This window comes from Triticum urartu, chromosome 7 (genome assembly GCF_003073215.2).
Source record: "Triticum urartu cultivar G1812 chromosome 7, Tu2.1, whole genome shotgun sequence".
In the NCBI taxonomy this organism is placed as follows: Eukaryota; Viridiplantae; Streptophyta; class Magnoliopsida; order Poales; family Poaceae; genus Triticum; species Triticum urartu.
This window is the reverse complement of record NC_053028.1, coordinates 69,430,936-69,458,596: the sequence shown is the minus strand read 5'-3', so window position 1 is coordinate 69,458,596 and position 27,661 is coordinate 69,430,936. Positions and strand designations below refer to the sequence as shown.

The window sequence follows — 27,661 nt, the reverse complement described above, 5'->3', positions numbered from 1 at the left end:
TGCATCAAATTTGAGAAAAAGGTCGAATTTGAAAAAAAAATGTTCACCAAATCTGAGAAAATTCCACAAATTCAAAAATAGTTCGTCAAATTTGGAAAAGTTCATCAAATTGGAAAAATGTCATCATTTTAATAAAGATGCATCAAATTTGAAAGAACTCCGTGCATTTAAGAAAAGAAAAAAAAGAAAAAAAACATGTGAAAACTAAACAATGAACTCGGAAAAAACCGAGGAAGGTAATAATAAAAGATGGAAAGACGCAAGTTGCGCAAAGCCTGGTTACCCCTGTTTCCTTCTAAAGCAAAGATCCTGAGTTCGAGTTCTTCCGCTGGCACCTTTTTGCGGATTAAAGAAAGAAACAAAAGTCAAGATGGGAAACAAAAGTGATTCGAACTGGCAACCTAATGCTTCCAATCGCGTGCTCATAGCCAAAACACTAGACTAGTATTGTTGAGAGTACAACGGCAAAATTTCCGAACATTTTCTGCAAAAGAAATTTAAAACTTTATCATTTTCTGAAAACATGAACATTTTTCTGGAATCTAAAACATTTTTTTCAAAGAAACAAAATTAAAAACAAGAACACTTTTTGAAATTGAAACCTTCTTACAAATATGCCAACATTATTCGAAATTACAAATATATTTTAAATTCCCCCTTACATTTTATGAATTTGAGAACAAATTATGCAAAGATAAATATTTTTAGATTTGCAAAAAAATTGAATAGAAAAAACTTTTTCAAATTAACGAATAAATTTTGAAATTATACACATTTTCTAAATTTGCGAACAATTTTTTTTCAAAGCTCCACATTATTTTATTATGTGAAAAAATTTGGAAAGCGGGAACACTTTTAAAAATTCCCAAACGTTTTTAAAATTTGTAAAAAAATACTCAAGCATTTTTTGAATTTGGAATAAATTTTGAAAGCATGAGCATTCTTCAGATTTTTAAACAAATTTGAATGTAAGAACAATATTTGAAATACCCGAATGTATTCTGAATTTGTGATAAAAAAATTAAAATGCATTTTTTTAAATGTGAAATTCTTTACTTTGTTGAGTTTTCGATTTTTTTATAAAAGAAGCGAGAAACTTTTGAAAGCAAAAACTTTTTTGGGAAAACAGGAACAAAAAAAGAAATAGGAAAAATGAAAAAACAAAATAGGAAAAGAAAAGAAAAAAAAGAATGAGGAGAGAAATGGAAACAGAACAAAATGAAAACAAAAAGATAAAAAAACCGGTTCAGGAACATTCTAGAAGGTTACTAAAACCAGGAGAAAAACGGCTGGAAAACTCGTACAAGGTTAGTAAAACAAGGTACTGTTTAGCGTGTTGGTTAGTGATAGTCGGGCCTGCATATTTCGTTCGACAATCTGCCGCACTGCGGCAGATACGATTTGGCATATAGGAGGTCCTGGCAGTTGGTTCGTTTTGTTCCCTAAAAACGAAAACAGTTTCGTTCGGGTCGCTAGTATAACCATGACATTCCGTTGACTCTTAACTTTTCTAAAAATTGTTCGTCAATTTGAAAAACAATCATGGATTGAATAAAAGTTCATGATTTCAAAAATGTTTGCATGCTCAAAGAAATTTCGTGGATTTTAAAAAGGTCACGAGTTTAAAGAAAATTTTGCGAGTTTCAAAAAGTTCAGGTGTTTCATGTATTTGAAAAAAGTGCACTAATTAGACGAAATAAACTCGCCTATTTGGGCAAAAAAAATGTTAACACATTTAAAACAAGTTCACGGATTTTAAAAAGTTCAAGAATTCAAAAATTCCACTCATTTGGGAAATGTTTGTGCACTTAATAAAGTTCATGGCTTTGAAAAAGTTCACAGGTTCGAATTTATTTTCACAAATTTTAAAAAAACGAAGGATGAGAACAAAAATTCAAAAAGTAAAATAAAAGAAAAGAAAAACCATCCAGGAAATGAAAAAAGAAAAGGAAACCCTGCCGAAAGCTTCCTAAAACCGGGCCAAGGAAGCTTTGGGAGCTTAACATAACTGGGAGAGGGACGGAGGCTCTCGCTCTGGCTTATTTCGGACAACCCATTTTAAATATATTAAGGGAGGGGCGGTCCACTGTTTACTAGTATTTGCCCTTTAATAGGCGCCTGAAGCGCCAAATATGATATGTAGATTAAAAGTTGTCTCAATCCAGCAATTGGGCGGCGTGTCTATACCTTGCTCAACACGAGTTGGATGCCAGCCTCGCCTAAGGGGGCGCCTTACAGGCCGGGTCCAGCTCGGCTGAGGCCACTACCTCATTTTTCTGTTTTTTTAAGTTTTTTTAATTTTGTTTATACTTCCAAATATTAAAAAAACTAATTTCTGTAAGCATTAGAAAAGAATATTTACCAACTATTTGAAAAACGTTAAATGCGTATAGAGAAAATGTTTCTCATGTGTATGAATTTTTATATCATATATTTAAGAATATCGAACTGGGATGACTGCTGTGACGCCCCCGATTTAATCGTACACTAATCATACACGCAAACGTGTACGATCAAGATCAGGGACTCACGGGAAGATATCACAACACAACTCTACAAATAAAATAAGTCATACAAGCATCATATTACAAGCCAGGGGCCTCGAGGGCTCGAATACAAGAGCTCGATCATAGACGAGTCAGCGGAAGCAACAATATCTGAGTACAGACATAAGTTAAACAAGTTTGCCTTAAGAAGGCTAGCACAAACTGGGATACAGATCGAAAGAGGCGCAGGCCTCCTGCCTGGGATCCTCCTAACTACTCCTGGTCGTCGTCAGCGGGCATCACGTAGTAGTAGGCACCTCCGGTGTAGTAGGAGTCGTCGTCAACGGTGGCGTCTGGCTCCTGGGCTCCAACATCTGGTTGCGACAACCAGGTAGAAGGGATAGGGGAAAGAGGAGAAAGCAACCGTGAGTACTCATCCAAAGTACTCGCAAGCAGAAGCTACACTACATATGCATGGGTAAATGTGTAAAGGGCCATATCGGTGGACTGAACTGCAGAAAGCCAGAATAAGAGGGGGATAGCTAATCCTGTCGAAGACTACGCTTCTGGCAGCCTCCGTCTTGCAGCATGTAGAAGAGAGTAGACTGAAGTCCTCCAAGTAGCATCGCATAGCATAATCCTAACCGATGATCCTCCCCTCGTCGCCCTGTGAGAGAGCGACCACCGGTTGTATCTGGCACTTGGAAGGGTGTGTTTTATTAAGTATCCGGTTCTAGTTGTCATAAGGTCAAGTACAACTCCAAGTCGTCCTGTTACCGAAGATCACGGCTATTCGAATAGATTAACTTCCCTGCAGGGGTGCACCACATAACCCCAACACGCTCGATCCCATTTGGCCGGACACACTTTCCTGGGTCATGCCCGGCCTCGAAGATCAACACGTCGCAGCCCTACCTAGGCACAACAGAGAGGTCAGCACGCCGGTCTAAATCCTATGGCGCAGGGGTCTGGGCCCCCCATCGCCCTTAGCACACCTGCACGTTGCGAACGCGGCCGAAAGCAGACCTAGCCTAGTGGCCTTCCAGTCCAATCCGGCGTGCGTCACTCAGTCGCTGACGTCACGAAGGCTTCGGCTGATACCACGACGCCGGGATACCCATAACTACTCCCGCGTAGATGGTTAGTGCGTATAGACCAAATGGCCAAACTCAGATCAAATACCCAGATCTCGTTAAGCGTGTTAAGTATCCGCGAACGCCGACCAGGGCCAGGCCCACCTCTCTCCTAGGTGGTTGGAACCTGCCCTGTCGCTCCGCCTCAAAACTCCACTCGCGGGTGCTCCTCAAGCCGACCCGTCTTTAGTCACCACATGTATCATGTATAAAGTATAGTACATACCCGTGATCAACTCCCGAGTGAGCACGGCCCGATAGTATAGCATGGCAGACGGACAAGGATGTAGGGCCACTGATGATAAACTAGCATCCTATACTAAGCATTAGGATTGCAGGTAAAGGTAACAACAGTAGTAGCAAGGACAGGCTATGCATCAGTATAGGATTAACGGGAAGCAGTAACATGCTACACTACTCTAATGCAAGCAGTATAGAGAAGAGTAGGCGATATCTGGTGATCAAAGGGGGGGCTTGCCTGGTTGCTCTGGCAAGAGAGAAGGGTCGTCAACTCCGTAGTCGTACTGGGTAGCAGCGGCGTCGGTCCCGGTGTCTAGCGAGAGAAGAGGGGGGAGAAACAATAAATATTTAAGCAAACAGATGCATAGCGATGCATGACATGACAAGTATCGGTGCTAGGGGTGCCCTATCTCGGTATGAGGTGATACCGGTGAAGCGGGGAAACATCCGGGAAAATATCCCCGGTGTTTCGCGTTTCCGGACAGATGAAACAGAGGGGGAAAGTTGCGTGTTCGCTATGCTAGGGATGCGTGGCGGATAAACGGGCTGCGTATTCAAATTCGTCTCGTCGTTCTGAGCAACTTTCATGTACAAAGTTTTTCCATCCGAGCTACGGTTTATTTTATATTAATTTTAAAAGATTTAAATCATTTTTAGGATTTATTTATTTAATTTAATCATCATTATCTAGAATAGTGTCTGCTGACGTCATGATGACGTCATCATGACGTCAGCATGACGTCAGTAGTTGACTTGGTCAACCTGACAGGTGGGTCCCGATCATCATTAACTGTTTAGTCTAATTAGGGTTTAACTAATCTAATTACTGTTTATTTAAACTAACTAGTTAATTAGATTAGTTATATAGGATTAATTAACTTAATTAATTAATTAGTTAATTTAATTATTGATTAATTATTTATATTTTTTTTCTTCTTTTTTTTATAATTCGTTTTTTTATTAAACGTTCTGGGGCGGGCCCCACATGTCTGTGGCCCCAAGGGCCTAACGGGCACAGAGCGGTGCGAGCACGGGCACCGCCCGAACGGGCATGGGTGCTGGGCGCCCGAGACGGTCCAGGCGCGGCCCGCCGCACGGTGGGAGTGGTAGCGCGCCGGCGAGGTTTGGACGGGGCGCCACCGGCCGGAGCAGTGCGGGCGGGGGCATGGGTTAAAGGTGGCAGCGGCGGTGATCGCAGTAGCGCGCGGGAGGCCGCGCGGGGCAGTGGGCGAGGCCGGCACGAGATGCGGGCGCAGGGGAGCAGGGCGCGGGGGCCGGGGTGCCGGACTTGGCCACGGGCGTAGCGGCGTCGCCGGCGCAGGAGGGGGGGTTCGGTGGCCGCAGCGGAGGCGGCAGGGGGGCTGCGGGCCACGGCAGGGGCGGTGCGCGGGCACGGCGCGGTGAACGCGCATCGGACGCGGCCCGCAGCGCGTCAACCGCGGGCGAGATCGGCGGGGACCGCGGCGACGAGTGCGAGCGCGTGAGGGAGAGGGAGGGAGCAAGGCGGGGCTCACATCAGGCATGTAGGGAACGGGGCAGTGGGGCTTGGGGAGGACGACGGTGATGACGTGCGTAGGAGGGAGGCAGACCGGTGAGGTGGAGGAGGCAGTCCGGCGAGGGAGCTCTGGCGACCGGCGGCGGGGCGGCGTCGGGCACGACGGGCGCAGTGCCTCGATCCAGCGAGGGAGGGGATGAGGACGAGCGACGATGGTGTAGGCGAGTGGCTTGAGGAGAGGAGGAGGCCTCGGCGAGGTTTTCGGGCGGCGGTGGTGCGATGCACGGCGACGAGGCGATGGGGACGGCGTCGAGGGGGGTTTCGTCCCCGATCCAGATTTGGATCGGGAGAGGGGGAACGTGGGAGCGAGTGGGGGGGGGGAAGTGGTGCGTTGGGGGGGTTAGGGTTTCGGGGCAGGGGGTGGGGGTGGCCTATAGGCCAGGGGATGGCCGGCTGGGCCATGGCCCAGTTGGGCCAAGGGGTCCAGTGGGGGGTGGTCTCCTTTTACCTCTTTTTTTTTGGTTCGTTTTTTTTTTCTGTTTTTGTGTTTTCTTTTCCTTTTATTTATTCTTTCCTGCTTTATTGTAGTTGCATTCTATTTTAGTAAAACATACACCTAGTATCTAAATTAGTATTACAACCTAGTCCATAGTCACAAAAAGTTTAGACCCCAAATAACTTACTTTGACATTTTATTAAATATAAAAGTTATTCAAATAATCATTTTTACTACTGTTTTATTTATCTCATAGTATTTAAACATTTTATAAATGTGTGGTTTTTCCCCCATAATTATCTATGCAATATTTGGTTCACTCCGAACATTTTGGTTTTAATATTTGAAAACTTTTATTGTTTGCCAAATTTTGAATTTGAATTTGAATCGGTTTCGAACTAACTGGAGATTAGCAACTATAAATGGGGTGACGTGGCATCATTAGCAGAGGATCTCTGTAGCTTAATTACCCGAGTGTCACAATGACCCATCTTAGAAAGCTATTGAGTACATCACATCCGGTTTCGGGAACCTTCTAAAGGTTCCAGCCCTTGTTCTACCGGTTTTGGGAACCTTTTAGAAGGTTCCCAATCATTGTTTTTTATTAATGTTTTTTTACCCCATAAAACTCCCTATTCCAGCAGTGTATTGGGAAACTAGAAGTGAAAAGGTAAATCATGGTGGAGAAAAACAAACCACAACCCATTAAAATAGGGAATCAACGAAGAAGGCGGTTGACACAAAGGAAGAAAGAAGGAGGAACAACAACAAGAGATGGCGGCACAGGGGGGTGGTAACAAGGGTGAAGGAAACAATCCAAGCGGCGGCGGTGACGCGATGGAGGGAGACGGATGGTGGAACGGATGAAAAGGTAGGTTAAGAAACCTAGAACGGTTACAGACTGAAATGAAAAGGAGAAGATTGGAAACCGGGAAAACAGACGAGGCCGCCTCTCCTTGCACCACGTGTTGAACACGAAGCGCAGCGGAAAAGTCCCTCGGCACACGAGAACGAGACACTTGTCACGCCAAGGCGCTAGCATGGCATGAGGTGGCCTCCTTGGAGGTACCCCTTAACCAGTGATTTCGGATCTTTGCTCCTCCGCAGTGGCAATTCTTACAACTCGGGCTTTCATCCACTCGACGATCAAAGCCGTCAACGGTCCAGGTTATGACAGTGTTAGAATTTCTGAACGTTCTGAGTTGCCACTGGTCGGCCTGTAGCGGTCGGCCGCGGAGCTTTCAGGCAGTGGAAAACGGCAAGACGAATCTCCAAGGCAGCCACCCCCCCCGGAGGCCCGGCCGAGGTTAAATGGACGACGAGGACATTGTGAGAGAATGGTCAATGGCAGGTCGAGCTACCAGCATTCATGTGGCATCCATCCAAATCCAAGGGTGGTTGTGGTGATGCACGTCGATTGTGTAGCCACCGCTCTCCCGGTGCATATACATCCATATCCATGGCAACCAGTCCGGTGACCGTGATCCCAAATTCGCTGACCATATAATTGGGCGATGACTGATGAGAGAGCGGCCATGCACGCACCGCACCCGCACGCACGGAGGGATCGGCGACCTCTCGACCGGTTTCCCATTATTAAAGACAAGTCCAAAATCTAACCACTTTCCGCTTTGGCCGAGAGCTGGAGACAATAGAAAGGGAAGGAGCAGGATCTGACCTGACGAGGCCCTTTCACACAGACGGACACAGTGATGAGCTAGCGTGGCTTGGCTGCTCTTCCCTTTTCTAGACCTGGGTGGATGGTACGCACTATGCTCACATCCGACCCAGAGCAAAGGTGGAATGAAAAGAGCCATGCATGCATGCATGGATATGTCGACACGTGAATTTCCTGATGAGATGCGTAGATAGATGTTTTTGATGGGAGGGAACCATCTAGCGTGTGCCAGCCACTTGGCTGACTCGGGAGGCACGTACGTACCTACTCCATGGGTAGAATATCTAGACGCCCATACCCATAGACGATTGTGATAATGTGATAATAATACAGCGACGCGCACCCGGAGACCGCGGATCAACGACGTAGAGTCAGTCGTCGAGGATCCGAGAAAACAGGGAGCAGAGCCGAGTGGTAGCAGGTGGATGCACACCACACCGGCCGTGTTCTTTCTTCTTTGGCGAGAAACAGCGGCGGCGGCGGCCTGTGTTTCAGCCCGGTCGTGCGTGCCCCGCCCCGTTCCGGCTGCAGGTTCTCGGCCGCAAAGCATGGGCAAAGAAGATGCGGCCGAGCGGGCGAGCATCTGCATGCATGCTTGGCCGGTGGTGTCACGGTCTCGGCAAAGCAACGCCGGCCAAACCAAACGCTATAGATAGCTAGTCATCGTGTGCAATCGCGAGTGGCGCGTGTCGCGGTGCCGTGCGCGCCCGTGCCACTCGCTGGCAGAGCGGCCGGACGAGCTGGAGCCTGGAGCTTGTAGAGCTGTGGATAGGGCTGCGCGTGTGACAAGAAGAACGTGATGTGCATGCAGGCAGGCGGCCGCCTCCACGCCGCAGGCCGCCTGCCCCGGCCTACTTTGGCGTGGCCGTCGCGGTCTCGTGACCTCCCTCTGACTTGCGCGCTCGCCGCCGTCGTCTCATCTGCGGCCTTCCTTTGTCGCCGTCTATCTCAGTTCATCGCCGGAAAAGTACGTAACCCCACAAATTCCTTGTTCCAACGCCGTATGTGACTAGCTTCAGGGTTAACTGCATTCCAACCACTCCATCCAACAATCAAATTAAGGCCACCACTTGCGGGAACTGTTGCCAGATTAGTGGCAGTGTTCTTGCACCATAATCCGATCGCAAGTGCTTGTTTTCGTGCACCCACTTCGGGCAACAACACAGCAAACCCCGTTGCCTTTCCGAGGCAGGATAAGACGATTGATGAGGGCTACGTAAGAGCCCAATCAATCAATCAACAATTAATCGTTGTGCGTATCTAAGCTGGGTAAATTACTAGTGCGAGTTGGTTATGTAGTGTGTTACGTGTGGCACCCAAGTCGCCGATGGATGCTAAGCTCGGCAATTACGCGAGTCTAGTGACAATCAGCTGGCCAGCGTGATGGTTACTACCACCACCTTTTCTTTCTAGTAGTATTTCTTGTTAGCCAAGTGCCCTCCCTGCCAATATACAAGACCTAATTACCCACGCATAATCATGGCACGTACTACGTACGTGTTGGTGCTGCTGGTCCTGACTGCACGCATCAAGTGGGTTCCTTCAGTTGGGCCTCGCTCCATCACTTTCAGCATCATCTACTAGCGTTGATAACTGGAGTAGCTACTAGATCGATCACACTAGCTAGCTCCCTAGCTTAGTTGATGCCCATGCATGATTGTACTACCACTTTGAAATTCCAGAGTTTTTGATTGAATGGCGGTGGTGGTATGATAACGATGCATGATCATGACGAAGGTGCATCCATCCATCAATCATCTCTGCGCCATGCATGATGCATGGCCTGGTTATTAGTGTTGCGTTAACATGGATATACCAAGTGCAGGCCATTGTGCTCTGCTACTGACTCGATAGAGACCGTCCGATTGGAAACAAATGCTTTGTGTTCGGATGGATAAGTAACACGCTGGGGACAACGTATGCATCCACGTCGTTCTTCGCCTCTACGGCTCTACCGTGGCGGTATATGGTGCAAGATGAGATGCGGAACCTCCACTTGTTTCGACAGCGATCACCGGATGGACGCATGGATGGACGGAGCGCCGAACTTGTATTCGGCGTCGCATTGTTCTCTTGCTCTACCCACCACTAGTCCGTCGCCGACGACCGCCGCGCCGCCTCCGGAGGCAAGTGGACGTACATTCCATTCCATCTCATCATCACGAGCGCAAGCAGACGGATAATCCTGTGCCAATTATTCGCCGGGCCGAAGAAACGTGTGCCACAGAGCAGAGACACCGGTCAAACTTAGCTTGCGTCGACAAGAGGCATGCACACGCAACACACACACAGAGAGTCAGAGACACATTGTCCATGAGCCACGTACGTGTAGGAGTGCCGGTCCCCTCACGTACTTAGAAGGAACTAGATTTTCTCTTTTGGTAAAAAAGATCAACGTCTTGGTACCTCGAGCCTCGTAATCAACCTAGCCAAGCCACCACGGCACGCCCATGACAGGGAGCAAAAGCGGGGCGAAAAGAGGTGCCCAAGTTTCAAAAGGGCACAGATCCTTCCGGGCACGGGACTCGTCGCGGCCACGTACGTCAATTGGCCCGACTTTTTCTCGGCCAATGCTAAATTTTGCTAATCATCCGGGCTAAGTAAGCTTGGTGGCTTGCATACCCACGGGAAAGCGCGGCACATCATCACATGGAAAATCGCCGGAAAAGCGTGGCCAGGTCGCGTCGCCTCGCCTCGCCTGGGCGCGCGCAAAGGAGACGAGAAAGGGAAAAGGATGGTATGTACCCAGACCAGCTCATGGCGGCTACGCTAAAGCTCCCCGCCTCTTGCGTGACTAGGTAGGGCGATCGGTAACCACCGAGATACAGATGGCCGCAAATTATTGTGAGTTTTTACCTTTTAGTGGATGAGTTTGCGAATGAAATCGACAACTCGTCGTCCCAGTGAAGATAGGGTCTTAATAAGTGTCACACGTGTGGCATGAACACATGATAACTCCGAACTTTTTTTATAACAAGTTTAGTTAAGCAAGAATGCTAATTTTAGTTGTCAAGTTTGACAGCTTTTTTTTTCAGAAGGCAAGTTTCATTTTTTCTTTTCGGATGACAGCTTCAATTGTAAAAGAAGTCAGGACCGGAGTGCTTCGTGTCACACGCGTGACACTTATCATTTGGGTAAAGATACGATATGTGCCTGCCGCGTCATTGGAAACACCAGTAAGTCGGGGGCGTCGGTCTATCGCGGTCTGTAGCAAAGAGCTCCTGTACCTTTCCAAAAAGAAAAGAAAAAAGAAACTCCTATTTTCTAAAAGAAAAACTGATTAAAAAATAAGAAACTCCTATCGTTATAATTAGAAAAAGGCGAACCAACGTATGATTGGGTGGTTAGAAGAACAATGATACCCTCAAGCCACCAGGGTTTAAGTCCTAGACTTGACTTGACATTGGTGGTTGCATTTTCATATATTTATTCTGGGCTTTTGAGCTTCGTTCAATAGCAGGAGACGTCCACCTCGACTACGAGGCGACCCTGGTGTACTTCATCGTTTCAAGATGCTATGCCGGCTCGGTCTTTTGAAGGTGTTCATATGGATAGAATGTGCGTGCGTGTTTTCATAAGGATGAGTATATATCCGTCTACGTGAGTGACTTTGAGACTTCGATTGTACTGTGTTCAAAAAAGAAATTTTCTTAGAAAAAGGAAAAGGATAAAAAAAACCAAGAAAAACAAGAAACTCCTACCTTTTCAGAAAAAAAGAAAAACAAGAAATTCCCTCACTCACACTAGACCGACCGGCGTCCGGCGACACGAGTCCAACAGCAGCGGTGATTGCCATTTGCCATTGCCATGTACCGGGCCGGCGGCACGTAAAGCGAATCCCCTGCAACTTGCTGCAATGCTGCATGCACTCCTCCACACGCCTGGCCTATCTACCTGTACATGCGCGTCGACCATGGCCCAGCCTCTGCCACGGCCACGGGCCTATAAAAAGCGCTGCCCCTCGCCGCCCGTTCCATCCATTCAAAGTGCTCTGCTCCGCTCTGCTCTCTGTCCCGCCCGCCGGCTCATCCCCGCGCGCAGAGGCAGCGTCGCGGCGAGCACACGACCGTCGACCCCCTCCTCCTCCCCCTAGCCGCTCCCGCGCGCGGCCGGCGGTGTCGTGATGGCGAGGTCGTCGTCGTCGCCGACGGCGAGGTTGCCGCTGCCGCTGCTTGTGCTGCTGCTGTGCTTGTCGTCGCTTTCGATGGCGGCGGCGCAGAAGTACAATGCGGTGTACAGCTTCGGCGACTCGATCACGGACACAGGGAACCTGTGCACCAACGGGCGGCCCTCGGCGATCACCTTCACGCAGCCGCCCTACGGGGAGACCTACTTCGGGAGCCCCACCTGCCGCTGCTCCGACGGCCGCGTCATCGTCGACTTCCTCAGCACCAAGTACGGCCTCCCCTTCCTGCCGCCCTCCAAGTCCACCTCCGCCGACTTCAAGAAGGGCGCCAACATGGCCATCACCGGCGCCACCGCCATGGACGCCCCCTTCTTCCGCTCCCTCGGCCTCTCCGACAAGATCTGGAACAACGGGCCCATCAGCTTCCAGCTCCAGTGGTTCCAGACCATCACCTCCTCCGTCTGCGGCAGCAGTGAGCCCTCCCCTCAGTCCTCTCCCATCATGCTTTTCTTTTCTTTCTTCACTCCCTTCAAAGCCCAGCCCACCATGTCTGCATGCTCTGCTGCTCCCTTAATGCACGAGCAGCAGCATGATTTCCTGCTCCATCCAGCTGTCGCCGCTGCCACTGCCATGCCGCTGCCGCCATTGATAAGAGCTTTACTACATACTTTTCATGGGGCCTGGCGAATTGATTCGCTTACGCGTGTGTACTATCACTATTGTTGCAGGCTGCAAGAGCTACCTGGCGAACTCGCTCTTCATCTTCGGGGAGTTCGGGGGGAACGACTACAACGCGATGCTGTTCGGCAACTACAACACGGACCAGGCGAGCACGTACGCGCCGCAGATCGTGGACACCATCGGCGCCGGCGTGGAGAAGCTGGTCGCGATGGGGGCGGTGGACGTGGTGGTGCCCGGGGTGCTCCCCATCGGCTGCTTCCCCATCTACCTCACCATCTACGGCACCTCCAGCGCCGCCGACTACGACGCCCTCGGCTGCCTCAAGAAGTTCAACGACCTCTCCACGTACCACAACAGCCTGCTGCAGGCCAAGGTCACGAGCCTCCAGGCCAAGTACAAGTCGGCGCGCATCATGTACGCCGACTTCTACGCCGGCGTCTACGACATGGTCCGGAGCCCCAGCAAATACGGTACGCGCGTACGTTCGTTCATACGTACATGATTTCATGCACACGTACTGTACTCCTTACGGACGCACGGAGGGGCTGGAGTTTGGCGGCTAGTCGACTAGCGGCACCGTTGCGGGCTAGATTTCAAACTCGCCGTGACTGCGCTGGACCCCCGTCCGTCGTCGGCATCGCAGAGCGTTTTTGGACGCGCACGTCACGCTCTGTCCTGGCAGTACCAGCAGTGTAGCACGGGACAAGCATGGACATGGCGCCGGGATTAAATGTAGGATTATTCGGCGTTTAAGGCTCGTGCACGATCGAGCAGTGAGCTTGCAGTGCTGCACTGGTGCGCCACTAGTCCTGCACTGCTGGCCAGCAGCGTGGTCACCACCACATGCGCGTCCGTGCGCCCGTCCATGTGCGTGCGCTGCGCTGCGCCGGCCGTAGGGATTTCCTGCCGTTGCCCCGCTCTGGCTCGCGCCGGCGCCGGCCGTGGGAGCGCGAGCGCGTCCTGCGCCCAGTCCAGTCCAGTCCTGTTCCGCACGCGGTCGATCGCCGGTGAATAGAAAACGAGGTCGCGGGCCGACACGGGCGCGCTCGCGCTCGTGATACGGGGATCCCGAGCGAGTAACGACATCCCGTCACGGGGGAAAATAATGGGGTTTGGTAGGCGTTGCTCCTCTGAACCGGCGCTACTTGCAGAAGCAGACAGCCGGTGCTCTGTTTCCCCAACCGAACACATGCGTGCCGCCCCGGTGGCGGTGGGTGGTTAACGCCGGGACACACGCCACTGCTCCCGCACGTTGCCGATCGATGATCGAAAAACCATCCCTCCCCTCGGAATCTTCGTACGAGGGGCGTCACGGACCCATCATGACAGATTGATGCAATGCAAGAAACCAAAACGATGAACCAACTGACACTGTGAGGTGATATGATCTGATCTTAATCTTGTGTGGATGTGGATGCAGGGTTCAGCTCGGTGTTCGAGGCGTGCTGCGGGTCGGGGGGAGGCAAGTACAACTACGCCAACAGCGCGCGGTGCGGCATGTCGGGCGCCTCCGCCTGCGCCAGCCCGGCGTCGCACCTCAGCTGGGACGGCATCCACCTCACCGAGGCCGCGTACAAGCAGATCACCGACGGATGGCTCAACGGCGCCTTCTGCCACCCCGGCATCTCCCACTAGCCAGCCACTCCCGCTGGCCGATCAACCAGCTCATGCATCTCGTCCATGGATCCATCATTAATCAATCAATCAATCAATTATTATTATTATTATTTGTTCAGTCGGGTTAATTATTATAAGGAAACGTTTCTGGGGACTGGCTAAGGCTGGGTTCCCGGTCTGATCTGGGCGCGTGTGTGCTGATGAAGAAAGGGGAAAGAATGACGGCAACTGTCGTGGAATAGTACCGCATGTGTTGCTATGAACCTGTAATAATCTGATAATTGTTTTGTTCCATGGGGAAAAAGAGTGGTACAATTGGATGAAAACGAAAGAAAGAAGAAACAAACACGATAATAATAAGGAAGGAACTTTCTGCCGTGGCAGCTAGGGGTTTGGATCTTTTCGCCTGGCGCACGGGGTCATGTGCGGCCGGAGCTTTTCGGTAAAGACGCTGCACAAATCTCGCCTCCGATGCTCATCCTGTCCGGGACGGGACTACAGAGTACAGACTAGGCTAGTAGAACTAGTCACTGTGGTCGATCGTCGTCGGGGCATTGCCCGTGACGAAGCCGGACAAACCGTGTCTGGCAGGGAAAACGCCCAGGAGAGGCTGGGAGCAGTAGTGAACAACAGCTCGATGATTAATATAATCGACAGTGCTTCCTGTTTCACGAACCAGTACTCCCTCCGGTCCTTTTTAGTTCGTATATTAGATTTGTTTGAAGTCAAGCATCGTAAAGTTTGATCAACTTTATAGAAAAAAAATACGAACAATCATAATGTGAAATCAATACTAATAGATGCGTCATGACTTAAAGTTTCATGTTGTATAACTTTAACATGGTAGATATTGATATTGATATTTTTTAATATAAATATGGTCAAACTTTGTAAAGTTTGACTTCAGACAATTCTTATATGCGGAGTAAAAAGGACCGGACGGAGTACTAAAGAGGCACGGTGAAAAGGCTTACGAAAAAAAAAACACACAAGGTGAAAAGCCTTTTGGATGATCTACAGAGATCGACAGATGAAACTTGCTATACTAGATTCGCTCGTTAGGCGGATAAGGATACACGGCCCTCCATTCGGACAGTGACTGATGCTGCCGTTTTGACGGCCGAATCTCAACTACCCACGTCGAATCGGCTTGAATACAAGGGAGAAATTAAATGCGTTTTGCAAGTGGCTGACGACGCGAGCAAAAGTGGACTGAGCTTTTCTTCCTAGCTGGAGTCCGTGGACTTGCTAGGCCCGCCCAAAGACAGCTACCACAAGACCCATCATCATCCTTGCGAGTAGCAGGATCCTCCCTACTCAATGCTACCACCAACATCTCTACTTCTCTAGTTGGCAACACGGCAATGTCATACAGTTGTCGGGGCCTCGAGAATGGCATCTCAGCGAAAAGGATCCAAGCGAGCAATCCAGATCTTTTGACAAGAGAAACAGCTGATTTCTAGCACCGTCTTCGCGGGAAGCAAAATGCACGGTGTGCTACCCAATTTGTACCTACCGCACCCTTCTATACACCAAAACCTCCTCGCCGCGTTCGCGATTTACGCACGCGAGCGGTAAATGATACAGCTGTGGTTAAAAGGCAGGTGAGAATGTGCTTGCAGCTGCGTGGTGTGGCGCCTGAATCGCACGCAGCTGTAGGGTTCCTCGTCAGTGTGCTTGGTGACATGCTTGCAAAAACGGCAATGATTGTACTACCTGGTGATGGAATCGAATCGAATCGGATGTGTAGGCACTCCAAGAATCTATTGGGTCAACCGACCGTTTGTGTCATCATCATGCCTGGTCCAATGTCCATGCATGGCTCCCTGTGTCCTGACGAAGCTTCACTCGTCATCGGTTTCAGCGGCCTCCGTTGGACCACCCGTGCACTCTTTCCGCTGGTGAAGCTCCAGCATCTTTACCTCCGGGTGGCATAGCCCTGGATGACAACAGATGGAAACCCGTTAGCATTTATGAATGCGTGTTCTGGTAAAATCGTAGCCCTGGGTCAGATAATATGTGACTGAAGTAAAGTCGGCTGAAGATAGAAACTGGAGTAGTCAAGGAAATGACCTGAGCATTTTGGAATATCCCAGACAGCAATTGAGGACGCTGTGCACTCGGGTTCGCACAGAGCATGCGTGTTCTCGTGGTTGACGTTCATAGCAAGCATCCAGGATCCAATAGTAACATCCTCATTGTTGAACATTCGAAAACTGGACAAACATGGGTAAGAATATACAGTATTAAACAAACATATACTGTACATGATTCAGTTTGAAGTAGGACGATGATGCAAATTTGGTAATGTTCCTGTGTGCGAAACCGGTTCACAATATTCTTTAAAAAAAATCAAAGTCAGAAACTGTCAATTTCCTTGATTCGACTACAACCTACTATAGGCTTAAGGATTATTAACCTCAACATAACAATCGCGACTCTTTCCTATGGCTCTAACTAGACCAGACACAGGAAAAGGAAGTTCACCTAGCCACATCACTTACTAATAGAGAAAGAGACATGACCACACTCCCTATCCATGTCAGGTATAACTTTCACGCTTTGGCATATGCTTTCAGCATGAGGGAATCTGGCCATAACTAACACATCTCAAAATATTCCAGCCTGTAGGAGGAACGTTCCCAGTCAAGACTTGTTTTCAATTTCAAACTGACACTAGTGACTGAAAAAATGTTTGAAGCTCAATGCCAAGCAGTCAATTTCAAACTGACACCAGGGGGAGTGAAAAAAAGTTTTAAGCCCGTTGCCAAGCAGTAGGGCATTTTGCTGGCACTTCATGGCTATAGCATATTAGCATGACTACTTGGTACTTGGTGCCAGGGGCGAATTGCTCCGCACCATCGCAAAGATCACTCAAGTTGTGAAGTGCATTCATGTGTCACTAACATGTGGCCCTGGGGCACTTTTTAGTTATACATCTTTCTGTGGTACCAAGTTAAAAAAAATCTTGGTACTAGTTGGCATGCAGAGACCCAAAAAAGAATATTTACTGGTACAGTTAAACATGCTTATGTGTAAGATGGCGAGTTTTAGAATATTTACCTGTTGTTTCTCAGAGCAACCAGGCTTGCCACCACATCAGCTGATAAAGCATAAATAGGCCCATATGCATGAAGGAAGTATTCTGATCCAAGTAGGAAGGACTGTGGCTCGTACCTGCGTTCATCAAAAGAGCACAATCAAAAACAATAAGTAGGCAGCGACGAGTGCTACACAGTATAATTGCCCAGGTAGAGCGTTCGCCGTTCGCAAATACAAAAAGCATATGGTATGGATTGCGCTCTAAGTCCCTGAACTTGTACACCGTATGCTTTACATACCACTAAACTTGCAGTTCCATTTGTTAGGTCTTTAACCTCTTTCTTTTTTTTCTAATTTCGCACTGTTTTTCTTAGAGAAAACCCCCACTAGATCCAGTTATTAAATGAAAACAGCTCGTTCACAAGCAGGTTCGAACAGTAACAAATCTGGGAACATAAAGCCGTAAGGCTGAATACAAGAAAAACGGATGAACTCGACTACAAATTGTTAACCAGCAGCTTTGCGCTTATGAGAATTCGGCCTTTTATCCTGACTCATTACCCTAATGGTGACATTGTCAGAGCAATATTTTAATCCTGTGGGAATGTTTTTGGATCCCATGCAGCCGGTCCTTTTGTCCAGATATAATCCAACTGTTGGAATTTAGGCAGAACCATAACTACACATTTTGCATCACGTTTGTTCTTGTTATTCTAAACCATGAGCAAAGGGATTCACCAAATACACAATTTGCATGACTGCATCCACGTTTGATTTGTTATTCTAAACCCTGAGCAAAGGGGTTCACCAATTACTGGTATGTGGTATCATGTTTGATATATCAGTAATACCAAACACATACGGTCTTAAGCTACTTTAGTACTACTACCACTTTTTGAATGTGTGTTACAGTAGAGAAAACTATTTAACTTCAGGTATCACATATAAATTGCAAGGTTCGAATTCTAACTGATAGAACTGTTAATATTCAGTGAAATAACAGTTTGAGTTACAAAAGATCAGAGATAGCATCATATCAAATCGCAAGGTCACCCATGTATAACCAAATGTTTCAACCATGTTTTGGCGAATTACTCACCAAATAGAAGTTCAGAGATAGGATCATATCAAGTGATACCTAACTAACACAAATACGCAGGTTTAGGAACTCATGGCACAATCCGCACCAACAAATGTTTCGCCCATGTTTTGACAATTTACTCATGACGCAGCATGTAGCTACTAGCTAGCTAATATCGGTTGAGCTTACATCAAGTCATCAAATAAGCTAAGTTTCACTCCTTAACTACAGATATGAGCGGCAGAAGTTTTGGATACTCGAAAAGTTATCTTTGCACTGTGCGTTCACCTTTTGACCATACTTGCACAAAATTCACTATCGTGAACAACAGAACTACTCCCTCCATTCGGAATTACTTGTCGTAGAAATGGATGTATCTAGACGTATTTTAGTTCTAGATACATCCATTTCCGAGACAAGTAATTCCGAACGGAGGGAGTACTAGTCAGCATAACAATATATCCAATTATCCATACATAACCAACTTTCTCCCGGCCATTACATACATGTCCATGGTAAAAGCACATACCATATTCACTGAGAATAACAAGCTCCTTAATATTCCTAAAATGATCGAGAGGGGACATTATCAAACTTTGCCCAACATCACTTAGGTCTCCTACAACTGATTAGGCAATAAGGTTTGTACTCACAGATTGTTATTAAGCTTTATTTTCCGAAATTAATGCATGTCAAAGTAAGCTGAAGCTAAAACTTGAAGAAGCATTGCCATTCACTTGCATTATTTATTTATTTTTACAAAATTGCCATTTCTATTTTTTTACTACTAACTTACTTACACTGGAACATTATCTAATAGTTGATCCAGACATTTAAAAATATATAAGCAATCAAAGTTAGATATATTTAACCAGAAAAGATACAGAAGAGACAAGTACATTGGACCGCAGGGAGCAGAACTTGACAAAATAAAGGTAGCGAACATGAAAATTCTCTAAGCCAAACCAACACTGAACAGATTTTGTATCCATGAGCATTAACCTATTCTAAACAGTCCAGTACCTCATTCCATGCTAACCATTGCATTCCCTTCCAATACCCGAGTGCAATTGTTGGCTCCAAAAGAAACATATCTCAGGAAGCTCAGAACTTAACTATGAAACACAATGCAGATATGAAAGTACTAGACCCAATCCAAAACAGTCAGCGCTGAACATAGAAAAACAAATTTAGGCCCTTACAGCAAATATTACCTACTAGACCAATCCAAGTGAGCCCCACTACTTCTTTATATCCTATGATATGAAAGTACTAGACCCAATCCAAAACAGTTATGAGCGCTGAACATAGAAGAAAAATATAGGCCCTTATGGCAAATGTTGCCCACTAGACCAATCCATGTGAGCTCCACTACTTCCATATCTCCTATGATGTAAACCAGGAAGTGGTGTACAATTAATGCGGAGACACCATTATAGGTGAAACAAGGATCACTGACGGCATCACTCCTTGCCCACCAGACAATGCCAATCATTTTGATTTCAGATAACTATTACGAATGTTAACACAAATACTTCTGAGACCGTAAGACTGCAGTTTTGATGCACTACTGTTATGCCGTAGAAAAAAAAATCTCTTCTAGGTCAGGTTATGCAGTATTAGCTACTTTCCGTATATTTAGCATGTAACTGTATGTATTGCTTCTTAGAGTTAGACATCCTTCACAAGGAAAAGTGTTAGGTAAAAAATGAAAAGAAGAAACTAACCATTTCAATTTGGGATCAGTAAAAACAGGCCCCTTCTTCATGCATCCAATGTATGTTTGTGTATGTGTACGTTCCTTGGCCAAAAGCAAGGAGAGTCTATCTGCAGGTTAGAAATTGATGATGAAAGTGCCAACCTTACAAAAAGAAAAATTGTGTATGTTGATCAAAGCCACTAAGAGCATATATCTTGGATATTGTCAGTTTCTTGCTCACCTGGCCTCAAGTAAATGTCATCATCAGCTTTAACATAGAAATCAGAATCGAACAACGCATAGGCAGCCTTAAAGAATGCTAACCTAAAACATAAGATCAAATCAGTTCCCATATGAAGTGATAACACAATGATATGATACTAGCTATACTGTTTACGTTTTGTATGGAAGCCTGCTATACTCCTCCTCGAGATCTAAAAGCACAAAATCATCATATTCTTCAACCTCTCTTTCAAGAGCTGCCATCTTAGACTTGTCATTGCTTTTGCCGATCACGAATCTGAATGCCAGACCAGTAGCTTCCTCCAACCTGCATTAAAGTGGACATAATGAGAATTGCCAGAGCAATTAAGCAACATCATAACTGGATAGAAACCAAAATAAAAACTACTCCCTCCGTCCCATAATATAAGAGCGTTTTTCAAACCGTTTTAGCTTAAAAAGCGTTCTTATATTATGGGACAGAGGGAGTAGTTGTGACAATCATCAAGCAACAGAACTGGGGCCACGTTTATCACTAGAACTCTAGAAGCAAATGCACAAATTCCCTGTACAGACCAATAGATTGTCCAACTTCATGCATCATTCTTCGAACTCGAGAAAGAAAATAATTAATCACTATTTATCAGTACTAGTGAGACAGAGTGCAGCAATTCAAAAGAATCAATACGTTCTTCTAGAGTGATTCCACTAAAATCATGAGTATATCGCGAACTCGCAGGAGTTATGTCTAAGAGAACCACCAATGCCTAAGAATTAGCAAGTCTGATGCCACAAAAGATAACTCACAATCAAACTCAAGGAGAAAACATAGAAACAAATGAATCCAATATCCATATGATCCACAGGGTGAACTTTCCATATGGATGAATGAATGAGTTAGCTATCGATCTTAAAATTCAAGTGACCAGCAATGACTTATGTTACTGACTGAGAATTATAATAGCCACAGGATGATTTGAATACACCGCAGTCAAAATCTAGATCACAGAAATGGACAACGGAACGTTAGGTAACCAAACAGATCAACAGTTCAGCACTAAAGCTAGATCTCGAGCAACCCAAGCGAACACGAACTAGGAAGCTGTGGTACCAGCGACAACTAACCGAAGGAGACCCTGCCGATCGGATGGGAGCCACGTCCGCCTGAGCGCGCGGCGGCGGCCGACGGAGCCGAACCCGGTGAAGATCCCGACGAAGGCCATGACCTTGTGCCTGCCGCGCGATCCGGTGGCGAGGCCCGCCGGGAGGTCAGTGGCGCCGCCCGCGGCATCCTCGGGGCGCCGGTCCCAGGCGACGGAGACGGAGAGCGGGTGCGAGGAGTCTGGGCAGCGGCCCCGCGGGGCCTCGGCGGGCGCCCGGGAGAGGGAGACCGCGGCGGCGAGGAACCCGGCGAGGCCGAAGAGGAGGCAGGCCACGGAGACGGCCGGCGAGGAGAGGAGGCGGCGGAGCGAGGAGCGGCGGGAGGCTGCGGCCGCCGAGGAGGAGAACAACTTGGGCGAGCTGGGCATGGCTGCGGCCACGCCGCGCGCGCTGCCGCGGGTGTGGCGGGCGGGGGGGGGGGATGGGGGGCGAGGCCGCGTGCTGCGGCCGGTGGGCGGCGGCGGCGTCAGATCGGAGCAGGTTTAGTGGTCGCGGAGCGGAGCGGGCGATGGGTGCGCGACAGTGTGACGGCCTCGGCCGTTTTGCTTTGTGTTGGTGTAGTGTGACTGGAATGTGTGGTGGGCTGGGCTTGGTCTAGAACTCTAGACTTTTTTTTCTCAAGCAATTTAGAGACATAAAACGAAATCACATTGCCTCAAAAAATAATTTAAACAAAATCACTAGTTAAGGGTCACCCCTTGCATGGAAACCATTTCGAAAACTTTGTGGAAAATTCATATTCAACCTAAGATCAAGGTCTTCTGGTGGAAGGTGCTCAAATGTTTCCTCCATGTGCAGATCAGGTTATTCAGAAGAAATGTTAGCCAGGAGTCGCATTGTCCTTTGTTTATGTGGGCATGGCGAGGAGACGATTTTCCATGCGCTTATAAAATATGACCATGTGCTGTTGATATGCCACCAGCAAGAGCTAGATGGTGACCGCTGGGGGATGGAGGTCTGAAAATAATACAGATGGTATTGTTGATACGACCAAAGGGTGTGCGGCCGCTAGTATGGTTGCTCGAGATCATATGGGTGTATTCCTATCAGGCAGGTGCGTGAGGTATCCAGGTGTAGCTAATCCATTTGTAATAGAAGAATTAACATGTAGAAATGCACTTCCCTTTGCAGTCGAGCATGGCTGGACAAATGATTATACTGAGATAGATTGCAAAACATTAGTGGAAGACTAGAAGTAAGGACTTGATCGGTTCATTAGAGGACACATCATCGGAGAGATGTGTACTAATCTCTCATCTTTCGAGGGATACAGACTACAGCTTGCTAGAAGAGTTGCAACTGAGGTTGCTCATATATGTGCTAGACGTGCTCTTTCAGTAGAGATGAATTCTATATTCGATGTAATCCTTGACCCGCAGTGCATTCAGTCATTAAAGTGCCAAAATCATCTTTGCCCTCAACACCCTTCTTAAGGTTGTTACCGTCACCATCCATATCATCATCCGAGGGCTCTCCTCCCCCCCCCCCCCCCCCCCCCCCCCCCCTCCTATAAAATCGCTATGATAAAAAGAATTATTACATCAGGCCGGCCAGTTTAGCCTGAACGACCCCCCTGTCTCCCAGAACCACCATAATCCGGCCATTGGAGGCCGACCAGTCCTCATGCTCCACCTCACGCGAAGATTCTTAAAAACAAGCGCGACACCATGCTCTTTGTACACATAACCAAACATGCGACGACCGCACACCAATTAGGTATCCTCTCATACTTTACAACGACTCACTCACTGCGGTGAACGTAGAATAGGGATTTTGCGCTGCAAGTGTGTTGAGGAATCAGAGCAAAAGGAAACAAATCAAGTTTTCTTTTGGGGAAACAAATCATGTGGGCCTGGAGGCTGCGCTCAGGAGTGTGGCCTGGGCCCTCAAGCCCACTATGCAAGCACGGCGACGGCGTCAGCCACCTTGAAATACCCCGCCTTGGCGCCCAATCGTAACCGTCCCAACCAACAGCCTTCTCTCCTCCCCTTCTCCCCGTCGCCGGAGAAGAACCCACCATCCCCACCTCTCCTTGCCCGCTCGCTTTCTCTCTCCACCGCGCGCCTCTGCTCTCCAGCGTCACCGGCGACCGATGGAGCAGTTCGAGGACGGCCACCACGTGCGGCTGCGGAGCCGCGAGCGCGGCACGTACCTGCACGCCGACGATGACGGGCTTGGCGTCTCCCTCAGCCGGCGCCGCGCGTCGATGAACTCGGCTTGGGCGGTGCACATCTACCAGGGAGATGGCAACAACCAGTACGTGCTCCTCCACAGCGCCGCCTACGGCCGCTACCTCGGCACCACGGGCGCGCCGGCGCTGCGAGGCCACAGCGGGCGCCGCGTCGAGCTGTGCGACTACGAGCCGTGGGAGGAGGTGGTCATCAGGTGGCAGGCCGTCAGGACCGACTCGGGGGACGATATCCTGCTCCGCCAAGTCGCCGGCCGCCTCCGCGCCAACGGGAAGTACCTCAGCGTCGACGACTTCAACAGCGCCGCCCGATGATGCACTGGGTCGTGGAGCGCATCCCCGCCAGGGAGGACACGCCTCGCCTTGCAGCTCCGACTGGGGTGAGTCCGCCATGCCCGCTTCTTCATACTTCTCGAACTGCTTTCAGCGGAACTATCGATTGGGCGAATTGGGTTCTTGTTTGTCGTTACAATTGGGGATTTGTGTCCGATAAAATAATTGAGTACCCTGCTTCGTATTTGATGGTTCTTTGTGCTCAACTGCAGCTCCGCTTCCCCAGAAGCCTCGCCTTCCTGTTGCCGTGGCGGGTGATCCAGTACGAGCAGGCCGGCGCCGGCGATCCCAACGCCAACTTCGCCTGGGCCTCACTCGTATTCAGGGGCAGGTCCGTGTTCCACCTGAGGAAGAAGCTGGCCCGCCGGCTGGATGCCGCCATGGACGCCTCCAACCTCGTCATGTGCGTCCGAGCGGGTACGCACGGACGGCCTACCCCACTGCTCGTCGATCTGCCCCACAGCGACGAGACCCTCGACATCATCCTCGTCATGGCCGGGACGCCAGGTGAGACACGCCATTGCTAACCTCATAGTACTTCCTATTTTAATCTTCAGTTTACTGAAACTGTCTGAAGAACAGTTTACTGAAACTGTTGTATTCTGCAACTGCTGATAATCTTCAGTTAGGAATAGGGAGTTGTGTGGACTGTTGTAGTATTAGATATAAGTAGAAGGAGTTGAATGGAAACAGTTGGTATTTGCATTAGCCTGCAGTAAAAATGCTAGAAGGTAATCTAAATCCAGTTTGTTTGGGGATAAATCATAACAGAAATTATTGGTTCCATAGTACTGTCCTTGATACAAGTAATTCAGTTTTCCCATTCGGCACTATTTGTCGCTTGTAGATACCCAATGCAGTCAAGTTATTTGTACTGTAAATTCTGTTTGATTAAGCATACTATAAATTATTTGAACAACATGTGAAACAAATTTAGGTTATATCCTAGAGTATTTCATGAAAGCTATCTTTCAGGTTCTTGCACATAGTATTGTTGTTTTTCAGGCTTTTTGTGCATAAGCTGTCTTCTTCGTTAATTCTGCAACACAGTGATATTTAAGTTATTTATCTTCTCAAACTGTTGCACTACCTGTGACTTGATGCCTAACTTCCTCGCTTTCTGTTCTAATTCAGCCCACGCAGAGCTGCGGTACCCGGATGTCAATGCAGAATAGAGAAAGATAAGAGCGGGATTCCTGTCCACCTCTTCAGAAGTGTCGCCGCCTCGGACACGATGACATGAGAATTCAGAACTGCATTTTGCATTGAGATATAGGTTTAGGAAGCGCATCTTATGTCTGCTAGCTTTGATAAACTTGATTCATTCTCCAGGCAGGAGGAAACTGTCTATTTTGCCTGTAAGGATTGCGTTCTTATTCTTGCTGCTACTTCAGGGTTGCCTATGTAATTTCTCTTAGATGTCAACTTGAGAACCTCTGTGAAAAGTTATGCAATAACATTGGTTTGTAATGGTTGTGTTCTTATATTTGCTGCTACTTCAGTGCTGCTGTTTCAAGTTTCAGTCATTCAGCAGAAAATGAATTTTGCAACATATGTACTGGTCGATATTATTTGCTGCATTTACATGAAATTTAGGGATTTATTTTAATGGAGCACTGATCAGCTTGTTCTGGAAGACAGTGCATGAAACTATTTGAAGAACAGTTTACTGAAACTGTTGTATTCTGCAACTGCTGCTAATCTTCAGTTACGAGTGGGAGTTGTCCGGACTGTTGTCTGTATTAGATATAAGTAGAAGGAGTTGAATAGAACTAGTTGGTATTTCCATTATGCCTGTTGCACAGATGCTAGAAGGTGATCTGAAGCTAAATTGGTTATTGAGAAGAAAATCGTCAAGTCACATATTCACACTAAAATTTGCTACAGAAATTTTTGGTATAGATAATTAAATTTCCCCGTTTGGTACTATTTGCTGCTAGGAGAAACTTTGGAACTCAGAAACCCAACTCAATCACGTTATCTGTTTTCAGCCTTAAAGAGAAGATACAGATTTCTGGTTGATTTAGCATACTGTACATTTTTTGAACAACATGCAAACCAAATTCAGGTTATATTGATGGTACCAAATTCAGGTTGTTTTCAGGTTTTGTACATAGGCTGCCTTTTTTTGTCAATTATGCAATACAGTGGTATTTAAGTGATAGATCTTCTCCAACAATTGCCTGTGACATGATTCCTTACTCTTTCACTGTCTAGTCTCATTCAGCCCACGCCGAGTTGCGGTACCCGGATGTCAATGCAACATAGAGAAAGATAAGAGTAGGACTCCCCTTCACCTGACAGTCCACCTCTTCAGAAGTGTCGCCGCCTCCGACACAATGACATAAGAATTCAGAACCACAATTTGCATTCAGCTATAGGTTTAGAAAAACCCCAGCAGCTCTTGTTATTCTGCTACCTGGAACCTGTCTGTTTTGCCTTTGCGGTTCTAAACTTCAGAACATGTATGAACAAATCATACAGCAGAGAATAAATTTGTGTTTTCACAGAGATCAACTTCTGAACATGGCCATTTCAATGCGCGGGACAAGTGATGGCGGCGACTTGCTGCATTTTGCTGCGTGTGTGGTGTTCCTGCACAAAATTCAAGTTATAGCGACAACACCATAAGATACTAGTTTCTGGACATTACACTCTCAGGTTTCTACATCGCATGTCTTCTTTTTGTTAGCAAAATTGTAAGGTTTTTATCTGCCGTGACGGTCGCATAACAACTTTGGGACAGAACTTGCAGAGCATCTTGTGCTCGCTTCTCTGTGTTTTCTCTGGTTTTGTACGTGTGCATGCCAACAACTTCAAACACAAGTTGAGACAGTAAAACATTGACAGGTCAGTAAAAAGTATGTTTCGCTTACAAGACAAATTCAACTATCCTCTCAGAGAAAAGAAGCGAAGAAGAGAATTTTAACTCCACAAAAGTTGGAATTACACACATTGGTGCGATCTCATCTGAGCTCATCAAGTTCCACATTCGACTGCAAGAAAGGAATTGTGTGTACAATTTCAGCCAAGCTGCCAAAACTCGAGAGACACGGACGCAAGCATAGATTCAGTCATTCAGAGCGTGTCGATCGATGGATCCTTGTCTGAAGCCAACTCGATCAAGCATCGCTGTCGTGGTCGTCGCTGCCGACTAGCAGTCCTGGGCGTCGACTTCTTGGTTGGCCTTCTCGCAGGCGTCGATCCAGTCGTGGTAGATGTCGACGGGCTCGGTGAGGTGGTGCGCCGTGGTGTGGTAGGCCTCCTCGCAGATGTAGCAGACGGCGGTGGCGACGTAGAGCTTGAGGTCGATGGTGCAGGACACGCCGCCGGGGTGGTTGCAGAAGGGGCAGCAGAAGGTGGTGTCCAGCTTGGGCGCCGGCTTCTTCCGCTGAGCCATCTTGGAGCTCATCGACTTGCGCTTCGCCATCTTCTTCGATCACCACCAGATCGCAGGTAGCTTCTGGGAGCACAACTTGCGATCACGGGAGGCTGTGTGTTGGTAGGGAAAGCGTTGGGCGTGCTTATAAAGCTTGCATGCCTGCAGGTCGACTCTAGAGGATCCCCGGGTACCGAGCTCGAATTCGCCCTATAGTGAGTCGTATTACAATTCACTGGCCGTCGTTTTACAACGTCGTGATGGCCGCTGGAGCCTTATCGCGCGTCGCTGCGAGCGGCACGAACAGCCGGGAGATGACGCGAGCTAGTCCGCCTGAGCTATGCATTGGCGGCTGAGTTGATGCTACGCGGTACTGGGTCTGGGTTGTTTTGGATTACCTCATTATCACGCATGTCTGAGTTGGTAGATCTTGAGCTTTTTTAGTGTGTGTTCTGGATTACCTCATTTCATGGATTCGCTAGTATTTGGCCTATTTTTATTGGAAAACGCTAACCTTCAATGCGCGCACAACATCCGCTGTTTGCGTAGCCGTCAGATTGATTTTGATCAAGCACTCGCACTGGCGACAAGTCCCAGTTTGATG

General features: G+C 47.9%; 3 protein-coding genes across 3 annotated transcripts; 2 read left to right on the top strand and 1 right to left on the bottom strand.

Moving 5' to 3' along the window:
- Positions 1–11,495: 11,495 nt before the first annotated feature.
- On the top strand, positions 11,496–14,310 carry LOC125520657 (GDSL esterase/lipase At5g45910-like). The gene is made up of 3 exons (XM_048685620.1): positions 11,496–12,126; positions 12,383–12,805; positions 13,756–14,310. Exons 1-3 carry the CDS (start codon positions 11,652–11,654, stop codon positions 13,968–13,970), a joined length of 1,113 nt encoding a protein of 370 aa, XP_048541577.1. The 5' UTR covers positions 11,496–11,651; the 3' UTR covers positions 13,971–14,310.
- A 1,042-nt stretch (positions 14,311–15,352) lies between these two features.
- On the bottom strand, positions 15,353–21,707 carry LOC125520658 (probable beta-1,3-galactosyltransferase 14). The gene is made up of 7 exons (XM_048685621.1): positions 21,122–21,707; positions 20,172–20,324; positions 20,016–20,098; positions 19,803–19,902; positions 17,016–17,129; positions 16,026–16,168; positions 15,353–15,891 (listed from the first exon to the last, which is right to left on the bottom strand). Exons 1-7 carry the CDS (start codon positions 21,523–21,525, stop codon positions 15,797–15,799), a joined length of 1,092 nt encoding a protein of 363 aa, XP_048541578.1. The 5' UTR covers positions 21,526–21,707; the 3' UTR covers positions 15,353–15,796.
- Positions 21,708–23,152: 1,445 nt separating this feature from the next.
- On the top strand, positions 23,153–24,179 carry LOC125525462. Its single transcript, XM_048690465.1, has 2 exons — positions 23,153–23,725; positions 23,891–24,179. Exon 1 carries the CDS (start codon positions 23,250–23,252, stop codon positions 23,658–23,660), a length of 411 nt encoding a protein of 136 aa, XP_048546422.1. The 5' UTR covers positions 23,153–23,249; the 3' UTR covers positions 23,661–23,725; positions 23,891–24,179.
- Positions 24,180–27,661: the final 3,482 nt, after the last annotated feature.

Bases quoted from the DNA above. Each gene is read 5' to 3' on its own strand.
- LOC125520657 (XM_048685620.1), top strand. From the start codon at position 11,652: ATGGCGAGGTCGTCGTCGTCGCCGACGGCGAGGTTGCCGCTGCCGCTG. The intron at 12,127-12,382 runs GTGAGCCCTCCC...CTATTGTTGCAG, and splicing joins CTCCTCCGTCTGCGGCAGCA to GCTGCAAGAGCTACCTGGCG. The intron at 12,806-13,755 runs GTACGCGCGTAC...ATGTGGATGCAG, and splicing joins CCGGAGCCCCAGCAAATACG to GGTTCAGCTCGGTGTTCGAG.
- LOC125520658 (XM_048685621.1), bottom strand. From the start codon at position 21,525: ATGCCCAGCTCGCCCAAGTTGTTCTCCTCCTCGGCGGCCGCAGCCTCC. The intron at 19,903-20,015 runs GTGAGCAAGAAA...TCTAACCTGCAG, and splicing joins TGACATTTACTTGAGGCCAG to ATAGACTCTCCTTGCTTTTG. The intron at 15,892-16,025 runs GTCATTTCCTTG...GTTGTCATCCAG, and splicing joins GGATATTCCAAAATGCTCAG to GGCTATGCCACCCGGAGGTA.
- LOC125525462 (XM_048690465.1), top strand. From the start codon at position 23,250: ATGGAGCAGTTCGAGGACGGCCACCACGTGCGGCTGCGGAGCCGCGAG.